Below are 22,031 nucleotides of genomic sequence, written 5' to 3' on the forward strand. Positions count from 1 at the left end.
GCTCACCTAGTTCAAAAAACACACCAAAGAGTTTCTTTGAGTTGTCGGGAACTCTTTCTCTCTTCTCCCTTTCTTGACTTGTGTTGACGAGTCTTTCTTCTCTTCATCTCCTTTTTCTGTCCATTCGGAATTAAGAGTGTTCTTAAGACCATAATCCCTTTTCGGTTTAATGTCCCTTCGGAATTAAGAATGGTCTTACGTTCATAGTCCCTTCGATATTTTTATGTCCTTCGAAATAAATAATAATTTAAGATCATAGTCCCTTTTTCGGTATAATGTCCCTTCAAAATTATGAATGATCTTAAAATATATTCTTCTTCGATTCCTGAAGAAGTTAGACGTTAGAATGGTGTAAAAACGTATTTGAGTGATCATAGTATTATAGATGGAGAAGTTAATAATTACAATGGTGTAACACCATATTTGAGTGGTCTCAGCAGCATAATGGAGTGGTAACAGTACCATATTAAAGTGGTTTCAGTATTAAAAGAATGGTCTTGGTACCATATTGGAGGTGTAATTCTCGAACGGTTTTCTACAGTGCAGTAGTTAATCGTACAGTTGTAGCTGGACTTGTTTTATCCTGGAGGCGGCGTGGTTGATAGTCTGCCTTGCACAATTTTGGGTAGTGCCACGAAACGTTTTAAAGAGAGCGACCTGGTCGTGACTCAACCTAGTAACAACTTCGGTAGATGATAGAATTTGAAAATCCAAATACAACAGTTTGAAAATCCAAAAACAACAAAATCTTTGTATCTATCCCTTCAAAACAAAACTTTGTATCCATATTAGAATTACTTTTTATAAACAGTGTTCCATTCGAATGCTATGGTATGACGATGGTCCTGTTACTTAGTGTGTACCTTAGTAATCCCATCCATCATAAGGGTGGGGCTAACCGGAACACTGTTAATCACCATTATCAATTTTTTTAGGGTTAATTATGTTTCTAGTCCCTATAAAATAGCAACCTTGTAAGTTTAGTCCTTACTTAATTTTAATAGCATTTTTAGTCCCTATAAAAAAAATTACTTATAATTTTAGTCCCTGCTAAAACAAAGTTTGATTAATTATCCTTAAACTCTTAAATTTTTGAACAATTTTTTTGAGACAAGATTAGAACACTATGAAAGGTTCGTTTACTAAAATTTAGAATTTTCTGACATGAAATGAATTAAATATGAATTTTTTAAAACGACAAAAGTTAAAGATAAAAAGTAATAAAATCTGGATGTAGAAATCAAATTTTGCGATAATTTTTTGCAGAGGAACTTTTAGTAATGTTCTAAACATGTCTGCAAAAAAATTGTTCAAAAATTTAAGAGTTTAAGCGTAAATTAAACAAATTTGAATTGAGTAGGGACTAATACTCAGTGCAGAAAAACAAAATTAGAGACTAAAAATGCTATTAAAATTAAGTAAGGACTAAACTTATAAGGTCGCTATTTTATAGTGACTAGAAACATAATTAACCCATTTTTTTAATTTCCTTTTTACCTATTTTTCTTGTGTTAAATCAATGGTCCACTTATTTATGTTAGAACTTGGAAGTATACCAAAAAGTTGGGCGGAAAGAATCGCAGCCAATGTCTGTTCTATTATATGGACGGAATGCTGCATTTTGACTTTTCAATGTCATAAAGTTTGATAATGAGACTTATAATACTCTCTCCGTTTCAAAATACATGTCCAAGTCAACCACTTCACATATGCTAATGCACAATTTTGATCGCTAATATCTTTAATTGTCTAAAGTAAAAAATTATAAAAATTTAATATTTTGAAAATATTTGTCGAGACAAATCAAACAACATCTTACATGTCAATATTTGTATTTATACATTAGTTAAAAAATATGGTCAAAGTAAGTCAAATGAATAGTGCACATCACAAAAATTGGACATGTATTTTGAAATGGAGGGAGTACTTTATAGCTTTATTTATTATTCCATCCATCCTATAATATGTGAATATATAACAAAAATCACTATGTTTATTTTAAATGAAATATTATAAGTATTTTTATTGAAAAAAGTAAAAATCACGAGTATTGAAAAAAATTGTTTGAATAATAAATTTATCTAAAAAATATATAATTATTAGTATTATATCGTCATTTATAATAAGAAAAAGAATAATAATTCTTCAAAAAAAAAAAGAAAAAGAATAATAATACATCTAAAAATTTGTAAATGACTTTATATATATTTTTGATAATTTTGGCATTATTAACACCACGCTCTAACCAACTGAGCTAATGGGCCGATAAATGACCTTTACATTTAAGAATAAACATTTTTCCTAAAGGATATTATTTTTTTTTTTGAAGGAAAGAAACTTATATCATTTCATTACTTAAAATGTGTTCAATACAATCTGGTATTTCTACCAAAATTTGGAAACTAGCTGAGGATGTGGCCGCCTTAGCTAATCTATGGGCTGCCTCATTTGCTTGTCTCCTCACAAACTCAACACTAGAGTTGACATAGTACTGTTCAAAGATAGTTTTACAATTGTGAATAATCATCCCAAATTCTGTAACATCCTGATGTGCAGATGAAAAACTATCCACCACTTTTTTAGCATCAAGCTCAAAATCGATAGGTCCTAATTGTAAGTGATGAACCCATTCTAAAGCTGATAATAGTCCAAGAGCTTCGCCGACGTGTACCTCACAGACTGGAGTAAACCATTCAGTTTTTGCCAAAACAAAAGTGCCTGTATCATCCCTTATACAAACTCCTATTCCCACTCTATTAGAAAGTTGGGAGAAAGAAGCATCAATATTGCACTTAAATCTCCTAAAGGATATTATGATTAGAGATAGAGGGTGTAATATCAAATTATTAAATAGTAGCACTATAATGTTTTCACATGAAGAACCTAGAGTGTTGTATGTTGGCCGGCAGTGAGAACTATGATAATATTCGATTTGAATTTCTTATATTAATATCACACGTATGCTATAAGCCTAAAGTATATTCAAGCAGCTGTTCGTGAATTCCCTTCAATCGCTTGATTTAGCTACTAAAATTCAATTTTTATTTTGAGAGGACTAAAATTCAAATAGTATTATTTTTGGTAAACTACTAAAACTCAATTTTAATGAGACTATAATAACATGCAAGTCAAACAAGGTAATTAATTTTGAGTATTGGATGGAATATTCAAGTTAGGTATTGCACTGGTCAACGAGGTGTTTATGACGTTGTTTCCGGGTTCCCACATGTGCAAAACTCTTTGTAAGCGTGTGTGTGTTGGGGCCTTTTTGAACCCCATGTGTCAATAATAAACTATAGAGAATTTTTTATTGTACCTCTTAAAAGAGGGAATATTAAACTCTTGTGGTTTAGTGACGTAAAAGAATTTCCAGTTTTATTTATTTATTTTCTAATTTTTTGCTATCTTTTTTTTTAGTCCCATGACCAATTTCTAATAATTGTTTAGTTTAGTCCCATATTTTTTAGTATTAAACGCATCATTAGTATCATAAAGGAGTTCTTAGGGTTTGTTTGACAAGTATAATAAGCTAGCTTATAACTGATAATGTGATATAACTAAAAAAGACATGTTCAATAATCGTCATTTTCTTACGAGATTATAACTTTACTTTTACTAACTTACAGATATGTTTGAATTAGCTTAAACTTGTAAGCTTATTATTTTTCTCGCAGTTTTGCCTATTTATCTTATTTGTAAATAAATAAATATTTAATTATACATATCTTTTTTATGTCAATTTATATTTATAAGTTAGTATAACTGTTAATTTTACCAAACTGTACTATAAATTCAATCAACCCAACGACTAATAACACTTCTCAACGACCACTAGATCCAACATTGACAAGGCGCCATACATAATGACCACTACATCACTCCAACGACTCCTTTACGATGCCTATAAAAATCATCATTCACCATAATGCAAGGTACACAACTCATTCCACTTGATACCTCCTCACTCTTTGCTATTATACTAACTTAAACATACTCCGTCTAAAATGAAATATTAACAAAACTGGTAGATGAATGTTAAAAACTTAGCCCACCACATGCACTAACTTTTTGTTTATATTTCATCATGGAGGGAGTTGAGTGCAAGCATATAGCAACCTCCAATATTCATCTGGACGGATGATGCTCAAGGTCGACCTATCTTTCTCGATCCCATCATATCAATATCCATTCTACATATACCTCAACTGACGTATGTTATTTGAACATCTATTTTGAAACAACTTAAAAGCACAAAACAATGTGAACATTGACACAAAAATAAAAATAATAATATTAACCATACATATCTTTGGTTGTCTCATATTGTTCAAAAATAACACTACTCCCATTAGAATATGGTAAGTCCTCTCCATAGTTTTCATAAATTTTACTACTTGTTCCTCCAAAATTAGAGAAGACAAGCGTGACCAAATGACAGTGTGTACACCAAAAGCAAGAAAGAAAATAATTGCACGTATTTTCACAACTACATTTTTCTAATCTCTTTTTGTCAGGTCAATAAAAGTACATAGACATTGTAGCTCGTGAAGAATGGTCATAGCTACACATACACACACAATTTAATATTCTATAAATAACAACACCACCTTCTCACCAACTCAACTACTATCTACACCACCATCATCATTCACCACCTCCAAGCATGGCTTCCTCTACTCTTTCAACTCCTTCTCCTAATCTCCTCAAACACCAAAAAAGACCCTCTTCCACCACCTTATCACGACGTTCCTCCACCTTTCTTCCACCTATAAGATCCTCAGTTTCAGAAAAACCACCTTTCCAAGTCTCCATCTCTCAACCACAAACAACCAAGCTTCCGATCCGTAAAATCCCTGGTGACTATGGCATCCCTTTCATCCAACCCTACAAAGACCGTTTAGACTATTTCTACAACCAAGGTCGTGATGAATACTTCAAATCACGTATCCAAAAATACCAGTCAACCATCTTCCGCACTAACGTTCCTCCTGGTCCTTTCATAGCTCAAAACCCTAACGTAGTTGTACTCCTTGATGGTAAAAGCTTCCCCGTCCTCTTCGACGCATCGAAGATCGATAAAACCGATGTCTTCACAGGTACATACACACCTTCTACAGAACTCACTGGTGGTTATAGAGTTTTATCTTACCTTGATCCCTCCGAACCAAAACATGAACAGCTCAAGAAGTTGATGTTTTTTCTCCTTAAATCACGTAGTCGTCATGTTATTGCAGAGTTTCAGTCATGTTATAGAGAGTTTTTTAATGCTTTGGAGAGTCAACTTGCTGAAAATGGTAACGCTAGTTTTGCTGATAATAATGATCAAGCGGCATTTAATTTCTTGAACCGTGCTTTGTTCGGTGTTAACCCTGTTGACACCGAACTTGGACTTGACGGTCCAAAAATGGTTCAGAAATGGGTTTTATTTCAGTTAGGTCCAGTACTGAAACTGGGCCTACCGAAGTTTGTGGAAGATTCTATGATACATAATTTTCGTCTCCCATTTCGGCTCATTAAGAAAGATTATCAAAGACTTTATGATTTCTTTTATGCTTCCTCGGGATTTGCTCTCGAGGAAGCAGAGCGTTTGGGTGTTTCAAAAGAGGAGGCTTGTCATAATCTATTATTTGCAACGTGTTTTAATTCGTTTGGCGGGATTAAGCTGTTTTTTCCTAATTTGATGAAATGGATCGGGCGCGGTGGAGTGAGGTTGCATACAAAATTAGCGACGGAAATTAGAGGAGCAATTAGATCTGCTGGCGGGGAGATTACTATGGCGGCCATGGAGAATATGCCGTTGATGAAATCGGTGGTATACGAAGCTTTTCGTATTGATCCACCGGTTCCATTACAATTTGGAAGAGCAAAAAGGGACATGGTGATTGAAAATCATGAAAATGGTTTTTTGGTTAAGAAAGGTGAATTGTTGTTAGGATATCAACCTTTTGCTACTAAAGATCCTAAGATTTTTGATAGAGCAGAGGAATTTGTTGCAGATAGATTTGTTGGTGATGAAGGTGAGAAATTGTTGAAACATGTGCTTTGGTCTAATGGACCAGAATCTCAATCTCCAACTGTTGGGAATAAACAATGTGCTGGTAAAGATTTCACCACATTGATTTCAAGACTTTTGGTTGTTGAACTTTTTCTTAGGTATGATTCCTTTGAGATTCAAGTTGGAAATTCACCTTTAGGTCCTGCTATTACCCTCACCTCACTAAAGAGATCAAGCTTCTAGCTAATTTTTTAACAACTTTTTGATTTTTTTATTGAGTAGTTATAAGATGATTGTTATTGTAATGTTGTAAACTAGCTAGTATGTCTTGATTTCATTTAATGTTGATGTTGATATTTAAGTGTAGTTTTTTGGATACTAGATATTGTTGTACTTGTACACTTGGATTGGATCTTTAATTAGTAGTTGTTGGTGGCTGATCAATCATGCACTATAGGAGTAGTGGTGGCCTTGATAAAGGGAATTATGTAGTCCACTCCACTATCGATTGTCTAAATGTATGAATGAGGCTTGAAATTGAAACCAATTGTACTATATATATGGAGTTAGATTTTCAGAATAAAATGATGGGAATTGCATGATAGTATACACGTGGTAATTTCATTTTTGTTGATAGATTATAGACGTGTACTTTTTCATGAGATGACTTGTCCATTTATTTAAGCTAGCACGTAGAAATTATTTCTTTTCCTAAATCTTTTGATTGGCTATTCTTTTGAGTGAATCCGTGACGTTGATTCGTACAGTGCAGGCAGGCACTCCAGGAAGGTTATTTGGTTTATGCACCTTTCAATAGTTCAGTTAAGTCCAAACAGTGGGTGTCAGTCTATTTTTGTACATTTTTTTTTTTTATTCATATTAAGGGAATCTATCCATAAACTGTAATCTGTAATGCACTAATTTTAGAGAAAGTTTGATGTGTTTCTTTAGTTTATAACTCATTAATTTTAGCAAATTCACCTTCTTGTAATGTGGGGCAGAGTGGCAAATAGAATGAAATCTTTCATATTCGCCGATATAAGAGCAAAATCCTCTTGTTGCACCATGATTTTATTACGCAATTTTCTTGTGACACTAATGTCATAAAGGACAAATGCAAAATGGTTGAAAACTTGATCCCCCTTGACTATATATAATATAAAGCAATTAGAGTCCCAATGCTACCAACAATCTCAAACAATATAGTCTATGTTTCCAATATTTCAACGGCAACTCAACTAACTGAATCCAACTTTGACATTTATTGTGTGTTTGTTTGCTCCGACTGAAATTTCGAATCCACCAAAGCAAACACACAACTAGGATGGATCCATGTTGCCTTCACCCAGACGCGGCTCAAATCCTCTTGTGAAGCAAAATGAAATTCATACAATCTTTACTTAGTGGTATCATCTTCCAAGAGCAGAATAGTTTCCATAATTTGGCTAGTTTTCATTGAAGGCTGCTCGATGTTAGCGCATGCATCCCCCTCCTCCTGCAGCATAAATCGGCCATGTAATTTGGTTTTGCATTTATCGAACCTTCAATGTTAGTGTGTATTACTCAAGGATATTTGCAACTAGTAGCTAATCTGGATAAATTGCTGGTGCAATTAGTAATAGCTAAATATAGATGTGGCCCATACAGTATGCTTCTAGTAGGGATAGAAAAATAGATTTGCCAAGGTTGGTTGTTGAAAATATAGCCAAGCACTCACAGATGTTAAAATCTCGGAATATTATTTTAGCTGAACAATTCACTCTAAAGCCTGCATATTGTCTCACTACTAAAGGCTCACCAGTATACACTTCTGTTGATGTTCTCAACAAGGTTTGGAATATGTTAAACCCTCTTGATTGCTTCATTTTTTTGTTAATTTGTTTTACCATTCAGTTAGGAATTAGTTTAGTTGTTCTGTTTGTTTTCTCAACAAGTGTGCATTCGAGCTAGTCTTATATGGTCACAAGATTACCTATGCATATGATAGAATGTAGTTCTCTCATAATTTAAAAACCTTCTTCACACAAAGCACTTGTCAAAATTTTACACCTTAGGATATATAAACTACATGTTTCGCAAAGGAAAGTTCATTCCTGTTGGATCAAACCATAATTTGCAAACTATTATTCAAATGAACACTTAAATGAGTTTCTAAACACAATGTCGTACATGAGAAATTAAATTTATTATTCTGAAATCGAATCGACTATGTATTATAGCTATCACCTATATGATCTGAATCTAGCGAGGATATGGCTCTGTAATCGAAGCCTCGTTTACTGATTCTTGAACTGAACTAGACTCCCATGATTGCATCATGTCTTGAAAGTCTCCAGCTCCACTATCTACATAAAATGCAGGTTCGGAAGGTCTCGAGAGAGTGAGAGAATGACTATTAAGCATTAGTACAATAGAAGCCATAGTTGGCCTGCTAGCTGCATTTTCTTGAACACAAAGTAACCCAATGTGGATGCATCTCATTATTTCATTCACTGAATCATTGTTTAATGCGGGATCTATAATATTTGTTGGTGACCCATCTCTCCAATTTCTCCATACCTACAAGAATTTTTACATATGCAAAATGCAAGTTATATTATACTTCTAGAGCAATGTAATCTTACACGTTATCGTCTAATTCCATACTTCTACCGATATGGAAGATATGATAGGAAGAAATTAATCGATTACTTTACTTACAAAGCTGAGTAAATACTCCGTACTAGTCCCACGTCGAATGCCACTGTTTTTGTGGCCACTTATAATCTCAAGAATCAATACACCAAAACTAAATACATCCGACTTTACTGAAAATTGTCCATGCATTGCATATTCCGGTGCCATATATCCGCTGCAAACAATACGAATAATTATTCTCAACTAAGTAGAATATTTCCACAACCATGCATCTTCGGTCAATTTATATCAACTAACACTTCTTTTGCATACTTACTAGGTTCCCACAATTCTGCTTGTATTTTCCTGAGTTTGGTCCACATCAAACAGTCTAGCCATGCCAAAATCTGCTATCTTAGGATTCATCTCTTCATCTAAGAGAATATTGCTTGCTTTGAGATCACGATGAATAATACGCAGCCGAGAATCCTCATGAAGGTATAGAATTCCTCGAGCAGTACCTACAATGATTTTATACCTTCTGTTCCAGTTTAATTGTGTTCTCTTGGTTTGATCTACATAGAAACATAAAAAACAAATATGAATCGTCGAACTATGTGATTAAGTTGTCTTCAATCACAACAAAATAAATAGAGATACGTTTCAGTTCAACATATATTAAAACCTACCAAAAATGAAGTAATCAAGGCTCTTATTAGGAACAAATTCATATACAAGTAGTCTTTCTCTTCCTTCTATACAGAAACCAAGTAGCCTAACTAAATTTCGATGCTGAAGTTTAGCCACTAAAACAACTTCATTCTTAAATTCTAAATCTCCTTGGCCAGAATCCCTCGACAACCTTTTGACACCAATTTCTTGTCCATTGGCGAGCCTACCCTGAAAATAAGTTAGTCATGAATAATGTGTTCTCAACGAGTAACTGAGTAGTAAGTGATATTTAACAGCGTTGCTTACTTTGTAAACCGTCCCAAATCCACCTTGTCCAAGTTTATTAGAGGCAGAAAAGTCATCTGTTGCATCTCTTATTGTGTCAAAAGTGAATTGCAATGACTCTGAAATTTCAATTTCAACATCTTCATCTTCTTCTCCTTCTTGAACTACACATGAAAACAAGTTAAAATAGAACTTTTCATGTGATATGAGATGACATTTTCAATTACAATTCTCTTCATTGTTGGTGAAAGCTAACATTGTTAGAAATAATTTCTTCACATGAATACTTCAACTTACTTTTAAACTTTTTCCTTGGCTTCCTTACTCTTACATAGATGCAGATAAAAATGAGCACCACAACAGCAACAACTGGTACTACTACGGCAATGACAACAGTAGTAGTGTTGCTATTTCCTGTATAAACCAAATTCAACATGGGACATTACATAACTTCAAACAATACAATCTGTTCAGTAAAAAAAATTGGTTTTTCATCAATTAGACAAAAAAGGAAATAAAAAAACCACATGGAGAGGAAGTGTTAATGCTTTGCTTACAAAGGCTCTGTTTGGTAAAAATAGCGGTTAGCTGATAGCTTTTAGCTGATAAGCTAGCTGATAGCTTTTAGCTGATAAGCTAGCTGATAACTGATGACTGATAAGCTAGTTGAAGTGTTTGGTAAAATTAGCGGTTCAACTGACTGATAAGCGTAAAATGACATAAAAGGGCATTCTTGATTCTTAATAAAAGTTATAAATATTGAGAAAAAATATTTCTTGTTTCTTGGTAATTTCTTGTTCAAAAAAAAAAAATTATTCGATAATTTAAGTATTTATATACATTTTCTTTTTGAAGACTTTTAAATTAGTTTTCTTGGCTAAAATTTTATTTTGAATTTATTTTCATTCAGTTTTTATACTTTATAAAAAAGAAAAGTATACAATTTTATTTTAAAACAAAATACAACATAATCCACCCATAAGATAAAAAAAACAAAAGTGCTAAATGAACAAAAACAAAGAGAAGTTCTATGAATATTGAACAGACAAGTTTGTATATATACACACTGAGAACAATTTCTTTTTAGACAAAGAAATTGCTATAAAAAGATCGTATATTATTAATTTTGAAGTGCCTGTACCGTACTTGATGTTGTTCGTATAGACTCAAAACTAAAATGTACACGTTAATTTAATAGCTAGCCTCGTTTTATTTTATATATCATATACGTAATAAATGAATATTAAGGGTAAAAGTGGATTTTAATTAAAATAATAAGGGTAAAAATGTAATAAAAGATGATAAGCTAGAAGCTATAAGCTCAAACGCTACTTGGAATAGCTTCTGAAAAATAGCTTATAAGCTCGTGAAATAAGCTATAAGCTCGTATTGAAAAAAGTGTTACCAAACGGGACTTTTTTTGTCAAACGAACTTATAAGCTAAAAGCTAAAAGCTAATGTTTTAGTGTTACCAAACAGTCCCAAAATCAAAAGATATTTTAACATAATAACTAGTACCTGGTGAGGAAGTGTTAGTGGTGGTGGATGGAGGAGGAGGAGGTGGTGCTGTAGGATCATAGAAGAGAAAACCGGTTTCAAATCTCATGTTACAACTAGGCCTAACAACTCTTCCACCATTCTTATCTTTACAACAATCAATAGGTATACGGTCAATGGACTGAACCAAACACGAATTACAATCTGACTCGGATAAATCAGGTGTACACTGAACAAGTCCATATATGCTTTGATCATTAGGACCACGAGCCCTAGACGCTGCATATTTTAAACGAGAATCACCAGATGCAGCTCTACTAGTCAAGTTATCAAGCAAGTCTCTAACAACTTGATTGAACTCATTCAAATCTGTTGCATTTACCATGTTGTTTGCATAATATGCAGGTCCTATTTCCATTAACCGGAATATGGAACGGTCTGAATAACGCAACATGCATTTTTCATCTTCATACCAACCAATTGCTTCTTTTTGGTTTGGACAAAGCTGTGTGAGATTGTTACTTGAACCGTTGAGGCAACTAAGACACTCGTTAGTCTTAACATCGCCTCTGCAAAGACCAATTGCGTTTACTTTGTTTGTGTTTTCACCGTTTGAGAAATTGTAGAAACCATAGTTGATTTGTGTGTTGGAAGTGAGAGTAGACAGAAGTGTTTGAAGGTTTGTTTGGTAGATACTGTTGGCTGTGTAGGTACCTGATACGTTGTTAGGATTACAGAAGTAGTGGAAGTTTTGTGTTGTGTTATCAGCGTTAGCTAATTGTGATGATGAGAAAATTATTATTAGGAGAAAGATTGAACAATGAAAAGAATCTAGCCTCAAGGAAATAATAGCCATATTGGTTATTTTTTGATGAAACAAATCAGGGATAAAAAAGTTTCTGGTGTTTTATGTTTTTGTTTTTGGATATGAATTATGAGCTTCTATGTTGCAATGATGTAGGGCTTGCAAAAAAACCTAAGACATCGTTTATTTTAGAATGGAGGGTCTTTCTGTTGCTATAGATGTCGTATTACATTCTTTGTTGCCAAAGTATAGTCAAGTTGAAAATCAAGACCAGTTTTTTTGGATGATATTATTTTACTCCCTCCGGTCCTATTTATAAGAGAAATTTTGGTCAACAAAAGTTAATGTATCTGGTTAAAAAATTGGACCAAATACATTCACTTTTGTTGACCCAAATTTCTCTTATAAATAGGACCGGAGGGAGTAATATTTAGATAGGATCACAATTTTGGATCAAATCAAAACCGATTCAAACCTAATACTATTGGTACTACTAGTCAAATTCTGTCACCCTTTTCTTATTGGGATTAGTCAAAGTCTTTCTTTATTTCCACACATTCAAGCTCCTTCTTGGAAGCTTGTGAGTGAATGTAATCACCAGTTGCTATCACTGATAGGGAAGATAGTGACTTCCGAAGTCCCCAAGTAAATTATGTTTATTCTTGTCTTGTGCTTGGACCACCTCAAAATTGACTCCCTCAAATTTATACATTATATGTAAACATTTTAAAATAATTCCATGTAAGTTACATTTGATGTAACATCTATATTATCACGTTCCTCATCGTTTACCAATATCTTTAAGTCTTACTTGAAGTAACTCTGGTAAAACATGCCGGTAACTTTGTAAGTTTTTTTCTATTTTTTTCTTTCTGTTTATAATTTAAACAGTAAATTTTTTAGAACCAAATCACAATAGCATAAAATCTTAGCATCAAAGTAATTTATCTTAGAAGAACAATAGCATAAAATCTTATTTCTCTTGTATATTTTGACAGTACCATATATATATATATATATATATATATATATATATAGCAAAACACAATCTGTAGCAGCCCACAGTAACATAAAAATAAAATGCTAAAACATGTGAGAGTTAAAGAAATTATATGGTAACATATCAACTAAATTATACTTAGACTCGCAACAAAAGAAATTACATTCTACCAAATAAATTCTCTGTCATCAAACTTGCATAAAGAGGAAAGTACTAGCATAAGACATTTTTTTCAAAATCTATTTTTCTATGGCAGCAGTAGAAATGTACACAACTGCTTGTAAACTATGATAAGCAGTAGAAAAGTACATTTTTACACTCTTCTCTCATTTTGCTTATCATTTGTAGCAGCAGTACTAACTTCTTTGCAAACTGCTTGTATTCGCGCAACACAACTACCTTTATGTGGCACAAAACCTTGAGAAAGCATGACATTCATCTTATTGAGACGACCCAATTTAATGAACTTAGTACGATCGAGTAAAATCTAAACATTGACAGAGATTCCAAGCCCTAACTCAATAACCATTAGACCCAAGAGTTGGTACACTTGCGCATGGCGTTCATTTTACAAAAGGAATACCAAAGTTTATTAAAAGCATATCATGACTTGGATAGTAAGGCATCATCAACATGTGTGTAAGAACATGTGAAATATTGGAAATGTCATTCAAATGGGAAAGATAAAAAAGTGCAATGTCGAAAGTGAAAAAATGAGGGGAATTGGTTTGTTTGAGAATAGAAAAAGCAACTTGGGATTGACCAGTTGTAAATAGAGAATCCATAAATAAGAAAGGTATTTGGAACACAGCGAATCCAGGTAATTATTAGTATCAAGGAGTATGTCATGTTTAGAGGTGTCAATAGAGCCCCAAATTTCAAAACCCACTCAAAAAAGCCTCCACCAAACCCACTAAATTAAAGCCCCCTAATTCCCAAAATTATTTGGGGCCAAGCCCCACTATAAAATCTATTTATTTGTGGGTCTAAAAAAGCTCCATATTAATTATTTCAAATATTTTTTTTGGTAAAAAAACTTTTTTTTACGGTAAAAAAATATTTACGGTAAAAAAAAAATTTCGGTAAAAAAAAGTTTTTTTACGGTAAATTTTTTTTTTTTACGGTAAAAAAAATGTTTATAGAAATTTTGGGGCCTTTTTATTTTTTTATTTGTGGGCTTGCACTTTTAATCTTGTGAATTTTCAAGCCCCCTTACTATGTGGGTTGGGGCCAAAATTTCAAGGCCTCATGATATTGACACCTCTAGTCATGTTCACCTGCATGCGATAAAAGCCTCGACAAGATTAAAAAAGGTGGTAGAGACGTTGTTGTGTGTGGAAATGACTTATAACAATCAAGAAATTGTAACTTTGAGATAATAGTTTCAAATGATTGGAGAATTAAAAAAATTCATATTTAATTTATTTCAACGTGGATTGTGAATCTCAATGGACATTTTGTGAGCAGATTATGAGGAGATGACTTTGGATCCAGACATGAGGGTTCAAATTGTCTTCAAGGGCCATTATTCCAGTGCCGTCCTAAGTGAGTTTCATGCCATGGTTCTTATGGGTCCCGTGCAAGCAAAGGGGCGTCTAGAACATATCATGAAACCGGAATATAATTGAGTATAAAAAATGGGAAATGTTATCAGTGTCCCCGGAGCACTGGTTAAGGCCTATAAAAGGTAACTTATCATGAAAATACGTGTAATCAATGTATCGGAAATTGAAATATTTGACTTTTTTGTATAATAATTTCTTTTTTTGGAATCCTTAAAGAGTGCCCCGGGGACACTCGTTAACAAGACCCATAAAAAATAAGTATCAAATGACGGGAAGTTGGATACGGTACTCAACAAAACTCTAGGGTATTTTATGGTCGTTCACCTTTATTTATTCACACCAACATAATATTCAAATTATTTCCTTGTGTTTCCTTTAATATGCAATACATAGTAGTACATTCAAATTATTTCCTTGGATTTCCTTGTTCTTAATTGATCAAAAAGATGATAACAATGAACACAATAAAATCAACATCAATGAAATTACAGGGACGACATTTCTTGACGTGTTGCCTTTATCTGCAAAAACAAGAATTAACACCTAAGTGAGACATTAAATATTTAAGGCTTAATTAATGATTTGGTCCCTTAAGTTATTTGTTGGTTACATTTTAGTCCCATAAGTTATTAACGTTGCAATTTGGTCCCTTAAGTTACTTTTTGGTTTCGTTTTGGTCCCTTAACTATTAAAAGTTTCGTTTTGGTCCATTAACTTATTTTTTGCTTTCGTTTTGGTCCCTTAACTCTTCCTCCGTCAACCACTTTGGTCCTTTACGTTAGGATGAATGTTTTAGAGTTAAGGGACCAAAACGAAACCAAAAAATAAGTTAAGGGACCAAAACGAAACCAAAAAATAAGTTAAGGGACCAAATCGAAACAAAAAAATAAGTTAAGGGACCAAAACGAAACTTTTAATAGTTAAGGGACCAAAACGAAACCAAAAAGTAAGTTAAGAGACTAAATTGTAACGTTAATAACTTAAGAGACCAAAACGAAATCAAAAAATAAGTTAAGGTACTAAAAGAGTAATTAAGCCAATATTTAATACATCAAAGATATAGTAAAAACACATTCAAAAACCACCATAAATTTGATTTTGAAATATTTTTTAACAGATATACAATAGGTAAAATTTTCTATAGATCTATTGACAAGTTTAATATTATAAATACCTTGAGAGGAAGTATTGTTTTGTGCAATCGGAGGAGGTGTTGAGAATGATGGCACTGGAACAGGCACCGGTGATGGTGCGGGTGAATCTGATGACGTTGTTTGATAGAAGAGTGAATTGGTTTCATATCTCAAATTACAACTTGGTCTAACAATTCTAACACCTAACCTATTGTTACAACAATTTGAAATTTCTTTGATAGATTGAACCAAACAATTATCACACAATGTTTTAGACAAATCAGGTGTGCATTGAACAAGACCATATATGGTTTGATTATTATTTGGACCAACCAGGTCACTTCCTACAGCATATTTAAGGTCACTGTCACCAGATGCAGCTCTGCTTCTTAAACTATCCAACAATTTTTTCACCACTTTGTTAAACTCAACCTCATTTGTTGCGTTGTTTGTATTCCAAACAAAATAAGCAGGTCCAATTTCATCGAGACCAAATATTGAACGGTTTGAGTAACGCAACATGCATTTTTCATCATCGTACCATCCAATTGCTTCTTTTCGGTTTTGACAATGTTGTGTTAGAAGAACAGTTGAATTTTTGAGGCAATTTTGACAATCATTTGGTTTGATATCTCCTCTGCACAGTCCAATCGCGTTTACTTTGTCACTGTTGTTGCCATAAGAGGAATTATAGAAGCCGTAGTTGATTTCTTTGTTGGAAGTGAGAGTGGATAGAAGGGTGTTAAGGTTTTTGTGGTAGGTGCTGTTGGTTGTGTAGTTACCACCATTATTATTTTGATCACAGAAGTATTGGAATTTGTTTGCAGTGTCAGTGGTAGCTGTGGTGAGTTGAGATGTGAAAATGAATATGAGAAGGAGAGAATAGAGAAATGAAGACGACATTGTATAAGAAATAACAGACAATAATTGTGAATATTTTGAAGCTTTAGATAGAAGTGGATGAGCTTTTATTGACCAAGAATTTGGCCGGCTATACACAATTCAACGTAGTAGGAGATCTTGACTGTTGATTTGAGATCAAACGGTTTAGATTATTCATAAGTAGAATTATTTATAAACCATCTTGACTATCAATTTGAAATCGAATGGTTGTGAACGGTTACAAACATCCTAGGTAGTAGGAAATCCAAATCATTATGGATTTGGCTACTACCAGTGCAAGCTGGTAGAGCATCTCCGATGATCTTGTTTTAAGAATCATTCTTTGAGTTTCGTAAACTACTAATGAGCGGTTTCTATAACGTTACGTCATATTTATGCAACTTATACATATTTCTCTAATAACACTACGGAATATTTATATTAAAGATGATAGGATAGCCAACTCGCAACCAAACATTAACTACTATACCGAACCTTATTTAAGCTAGATCATTTGAGCTACTTTTTTTAAGATACTAAACTTTGAAAATAATATATATTTTTTATAGTCATGTAATCTGGAGTTTGCAGTTTGGCCAAAATTGCTCAACTAGAAATTGAATTTAGGTTCTCCTTAATAATTTATCTTTTCGTAAAGCTCATTAACCGTCTTATTGCTTGAAGAGAATAACATTCAAGACGTGTCACCCGTTATTTAATACTTCCTCCGTTAATGGAAATTTTATAGGTTTCAAATACCAATTAGTTCGGTCTTTAAAAAATACCAATTAATTCGTGTTTTCTAAAATTAGAAAGAAAATAAGAGCAGAACAGCTTAGCAGCGTAGTTGACCCATTGACTGAGACTGAAATGAGGAAACATTTACAGACATTTTGGACCACACAAGGAGCAAGTCTTGGACAATTATTTGTGCTAATATTAATAATAGTTGACCAATATTCGTCAAATAAACAAGAAATTTAGATTGAAGGAAGTTGGTGCCAGCTAATCAACAACATAAAAGACATGGAAACTTTCTTGGAAGACAAGTATTCATTGACTTGTCAAAAGAAGAAAAAAGTAGGAGTGAAGAAATAGCTAAGCCCCTTACATGAACATGAGCATGTTGCTTTGTATACATCATGCTAGATTACTTGTGAATATATATATTTTTTATTTAAATATGGAATCACTAATTTACACTAACATGAATTTGTAAATCAGTAAGTGTGCATATTTTAATCTCAACCAAAACATTATTTATCTTTGTTATTTATAATAACTAATAAACTAGATTTTTGACCCGTGCTCCGCTCGGGTTTATTGTAAAGGGATTGACATACGAATAATAAAATGTAATATATAATAGGTAACGGTGAAAAAATAACACGTGATAATTCATAGTAGACAAAATAAAACACTTCATAAAATGTATGACATCTGAAAATATTATAAAAGAAAATTCGGTAATCCTATCAATAATTCAGGTATATATAACCAAGTTTACATGGAAATTAAGGTAGCCGAAAAAAAAGTATAAAATAGAAGGCATCAAACATGATCATTGATATGCTCATGGTTTCTAGAACAAACGTGCAGCATCAAATAAGTGTAGAAAATATTTTCTTAAAAAAAAAAGGCAAGAGGATAGGAATAAAATTGGTGCGATGCATTTTTTTAAATGGAATTTGTTAGGTTAAATAATTGCAAACCTAATAAAGCTAATGAACGGGAAAAAATTAGGTTAAATTGCTGCAAACGTAACAAAATTAATAAATAAGGATAATTTATCTTTTCGTAAAGCTCATTAACCGTCTTATTGCTTGAAGAGAATAACATTCAAGACGTGTCACCCGTTATTTAATACTTCCTCAGTTAATGGAAATTTTATAGGTTTCAAATACCAATTAGTTCGGTCTTTAAAAAATACCAATTAATTCGTGTTTTCTAAAATTAGAAAGAAAATAAGAGCAGAACAGCTTAGCAGCGTAGTTGACCCATTGACTGAGACTGAAATGAGGAAACATTTACAGACATTTTGGACCACACAAGGAGCAAGTCTTGGACAATTATTTGTGCTAATATTAATAATAGTTGACCAATATTCGTCAAATAAACAAGAAATTTAGATTGAAGGAAGTTGGTGCCAGCTAATCAACAACATAAAAGACATGGAAACTTTCTTGGAAGACAAGTATTCATTGACTTGTCAAAAGAAGAAAAAAGTAGGAGTGAAGAAATAGCTAAGCCCCTTACATGAACATGAGCATGTTGCTTTGTATACATCATGCTAGATTACTTGTGAATATATATATTTTTTTATTTAAATATGGAATCACTAATTTACACTAACATGAATTTGTAAATCAGTAAGTGTGCATATTTTAATCTCAACCAAAACATTATTTATCTTTGTTATTTATAATAACTAATAAACTAGATTTTTGACCCGTGCTCCGCTCGGGTTTATTGTAAAGGGATTGACATACGAATAATAAAATGCAATATATAATAGGTAACAGTGAAAAAATAACACGTGATAATTCATAGTAGAGAAAATAAAACACTTCATAAAATGTATGACATCTGAAAATATTATAAAAGAAAATTCGGTAATCCTATCAATAATTCAGGTATATATAACCAAGTTTACATGGAAATTAGGGTAGCCGAAAAAAAAGTATAAAATAGAAGGCATCAAACGTGATCATTGATATGCTCATAGTTTCTAGAATAAACGTGCAACATCAAATAAGTGTAGAAAATATTTTCTTCAAAAAAAAAAGGCAAGAGGATAGGAATAAAATTGGTGCGATGCATTTTTTAGATAGAATTTGTTAGGTTAAATAATTGCAAACCTAATAAAGCAAATGAGCGGGAAAAAATTAGGTTAAATTGCTGCAAACGTAACAAAATTAATAAATAAGGATTTAAGGTTAGTTTTGTACCTTCATCAGATAAAGTTTATTAACTTACATCCATTTTGTTAGATTACTTATTTATGGGCCCGAATCCTCTACAGCCGCAGGACGGTCCTATGCGATCTGGATCGTTGATTTCAGTCAACTATTGGTAGCCAACAACACATTAATTGATCGATGGTTAGTTTTGTACCTTCATCAGATAAAGTTTATTAACTTACATCCATTTTGTTAGATTACTTATTTATGGGCCCGAATCCTCTACAGCCGCAGGACGGTCCTATGCGATCTGGATCGTTGATTTCAGTCAACTATTGGTAGCCAACAACACATTAATTGATCGATGGTTCATATTAAGAGCGGGACGAAAGGCATGAGAGATAGGCAGGAGAGAATCTGCTTCCCATATTTACGTGTCAAAAAGACAACATTAAACAACCCAAGAAAAACCACAAAAAGGATTGACAACCTAGAAAAAAAATTCACCCCTTAAATTAGAAATATGTAATCCTAATTCATCCAATCCGACAAACTCGATCACTTTTCCCCGACTTCATATGAAAGTCAAACCTTCTAACTAAAAATTATGGAGTAAATAGTCAATTACCCCCCTTGAAATTGTAAGTTTCGTCAATTACCCCCCTGAAATTAACAAAACTTCAATTACCCCCCTGAAATTGCACAATGTTAATCAATTTACCCCTTCCGTCAAATTTTTCTGTTAGTAAACATGACGTTTTGCAAATACCCCCCTAAAGTTTTACACTTATGTGCAAAATGCCCCCTAAACTTGATTTTTTTTCTTCTTATCCTTAAAAGTGATTGCATTATCACTGAATTGTGAAGCATATTAGCTAAGTTTTTGACGATATACAATCATATATTGACAGTATGGTAGAACAAATTGGCAGTATTTGGTAAAACCTACAATAATTTTCAAAAGGATGGTGCAATATATGCTACCATTTTCCGGATTCTATATATTCCTAGCTACCATTTTCTAATCATATTTGCAGGTAGTTAGTATTGTCTTAAGGTTGTTAGAAGTTGGAGCCTCGATTATGAATTCCTTAACTAGTCAAATTTTCATAGATTCACTTTCCTATTGCTAGAATTCCTTAATGTCGCAAACAGAGAGAAACCTCAATGTCTGTTTAGATAGAGTAATTTTAGTGAGTGGTATGTTTTTAGGATGTGCTTAAAAGGATTGGCTTAAACTACATTGTTTGGATAATTAGTCCATATTAGCTAAGTTTTGTTCTACCATACTACCAATATATGGTTGTATACCGTCAAAATTTAGCTAATATGCTCCACAATTTAGTGATAATGCAATCACTTTTAAGGATAAGAAAAAAATATATATAAATTTTCAAGTTCAGGGGGCATTTTGAACATAAGTGCAAAACTTTAGGGGGGTATTTGCAAAACATCATCTTGACTAACAGAAAAATTTGACCGAGGGGGTAAATTGATTAACGTTGTGCAATTTCAGGGGGGTAATTGAAGTTTTGTTAATTTCAGGGGGGTAATTGACGAAACTTACAATTTCAGGGAGGTAATTGACTATTTACTCAAAAATTATGTCACGATAACAACTCATTTGAGTTGGTCTAATGATGTAGGATTGAGATCTTAGAGTGTGCTTTTCTTCAAGATTTTATGTTTGATTCTCTCTAATGTCCATTTGAGCGGACTAATTTAGTTTCTTAAAAAAAAAAAAATTATGTCACAATAACAAGAGAAAGATGCATTTTGTGATCTAAAATGAGGAAGAAGAAATAGCGGTTGGATTTAAAATCGAGGGTATAACATAACATCAACATAAACGAAATAGCGATTTCTGAAAAATGGAAACGAGAAAAATGTGCCTTGGTGTGATAGAGATTTTAGATTTTTTTCTTGACTAATTTAATGAAATTGACAAAATTAGTTGTTTATTTTAAATTTGTTTGAATAGTGCCAAATGAACATTTTTGTTAAAATAAAAAGGTGCACATTTGCAAATTTATTAATCGGTGCCGTCATATCTAAGTATGACCTTGTGGCGCCACAATCCTTCACAAAATTGACCAATGGTAGGAATTCAAAAACCCGCCACCGATATCCACCATGGCTGATATTTGACAACACTGCATTGTGGCATAACAATTTAAAGAAGAGAGAAAATATATACCGAACATAATAAACAAAGTATTTAGTTTCTTTTTTCTTTCCTAAAGAGCCTAGTGGCTAACTCACAAAAACTAACCGCTGAGAAGTGGGAAATTACGAATTCGAAATCACGCTCCAATATTTCAAATGTGTCTGGAGTATTTTTCCATCCGAGCTATATTTACCGGACATTTCTAAATTGCTGGTCACTATGGTAATTCATTCTATTAAACCATGCCATATAAAAATTCAGTTTGCAACTAGAAGATATTTTTTTTTCTTCTTATTCTGTAATTCAAAGCACGACTTATTCAAACACCCCCTAGAATTACTATATTTAAAGAAAGGGAAAAGGAATATCAGAGGAGATGAAGTTCATGCTAAAAAATTATTTCTAACAAATATAGATTAATTTAAACTGCAATGAATCTAAATGTAAATGTTAGTCTCATATTACATGAAAACTTCTACAATTTAACTTGTTCCCATGTGAAGCTCGAGAAGAA

At 32.8% G+C, this 22,031-nt stretch overlaps 2 protein-coding genes across 4 annotated transcripts; one reads left to right on the forward strand and one right to left on the reverse strand.

The window, feature by feature from the left end:
* The first annotated feature begins 4,621 nt into the window (after positions 1–4,621).
* Positions 4,622–6,599, forward strand: AOS (allene oxide synthase). Its single transcript, XM_085756777.1, has one exon. It carries the CDS (start codon positions 4,664–4,666, stop codon positions 6,236–6,238), a length of 1,575 nt encoding a protein of 524 aa, XP_085612903.1. The 5' UTR covers positions 4,622–4,663; the 3' UTR covers positions 6,239–6,599.
* A 1,377-nt stretch (positions 6,600–7,976) lies between these two features.
* LOC146951941 (cysteine-rich receptor-like protein kinase 26) lies at positions 7,977–16,841 on the reverse strand. 3 transcript variants are annotated; one of them, XM_085756752.1, is made up of 7 exons: positions 11,087–12,158; positions 9,866–9,982; positions 9,590–9,732; positions 9,301–9,511; positions 8,949–9,186; positions 8,696–8,846; positions 7,977–8,554 (listed from the first exon to the last, which is right to left on the reverse strand). In XM_085756752.1, exons 1-7 carry the CDS (start codon positions 11,919–11,921, stop codon positions 8,237–8,239), a joined length of 2,013 nt encoding a protein of 670 aa, XP_085612878.1. In that variant the 5' UTR covers positions 11,922–12,158; the 3' UTR covers positions 7,977–8,236. The 3 variants fall into 3 exon arrangements, with proteins under 3 accessions (XP_085612878.1, XP_085612893.1, XP_085612886.1); XM_085756767.1 differs by lacking the exon at positions 11,087–12,158 and adding an exon at positions 15,610–16,547 and having other exon boundaries at positions 8,092–8,554; XM_085756760.1 differs by lacking the exons at positions 7,977–8,554; positions 8,696–8,846; positions 8,949–9,186; ... (2 more) ...; positions 9,866–9,982; positions 11,087–12,158 and adding exons at positions 14,741–14,956; positions 15,610–16,841.
* Positions 16,842–22,031: the final 5,190 nt, after the last annotated feature.

The sequence above is a fragment of the Medicago sativa genome, chromosome 1 (genome assembly GCF_051527215.1).
Source record: "Medicago sativa cultivar Bolivia chromosome 1, Bolivia_mono, whole genome shotgun sequence".
NCBI lineage: Eukaryota > Viridiplantae > Streptophyta > Magnoliopsida > Fabales > Fabaceae > Medicago > Medicago sativa.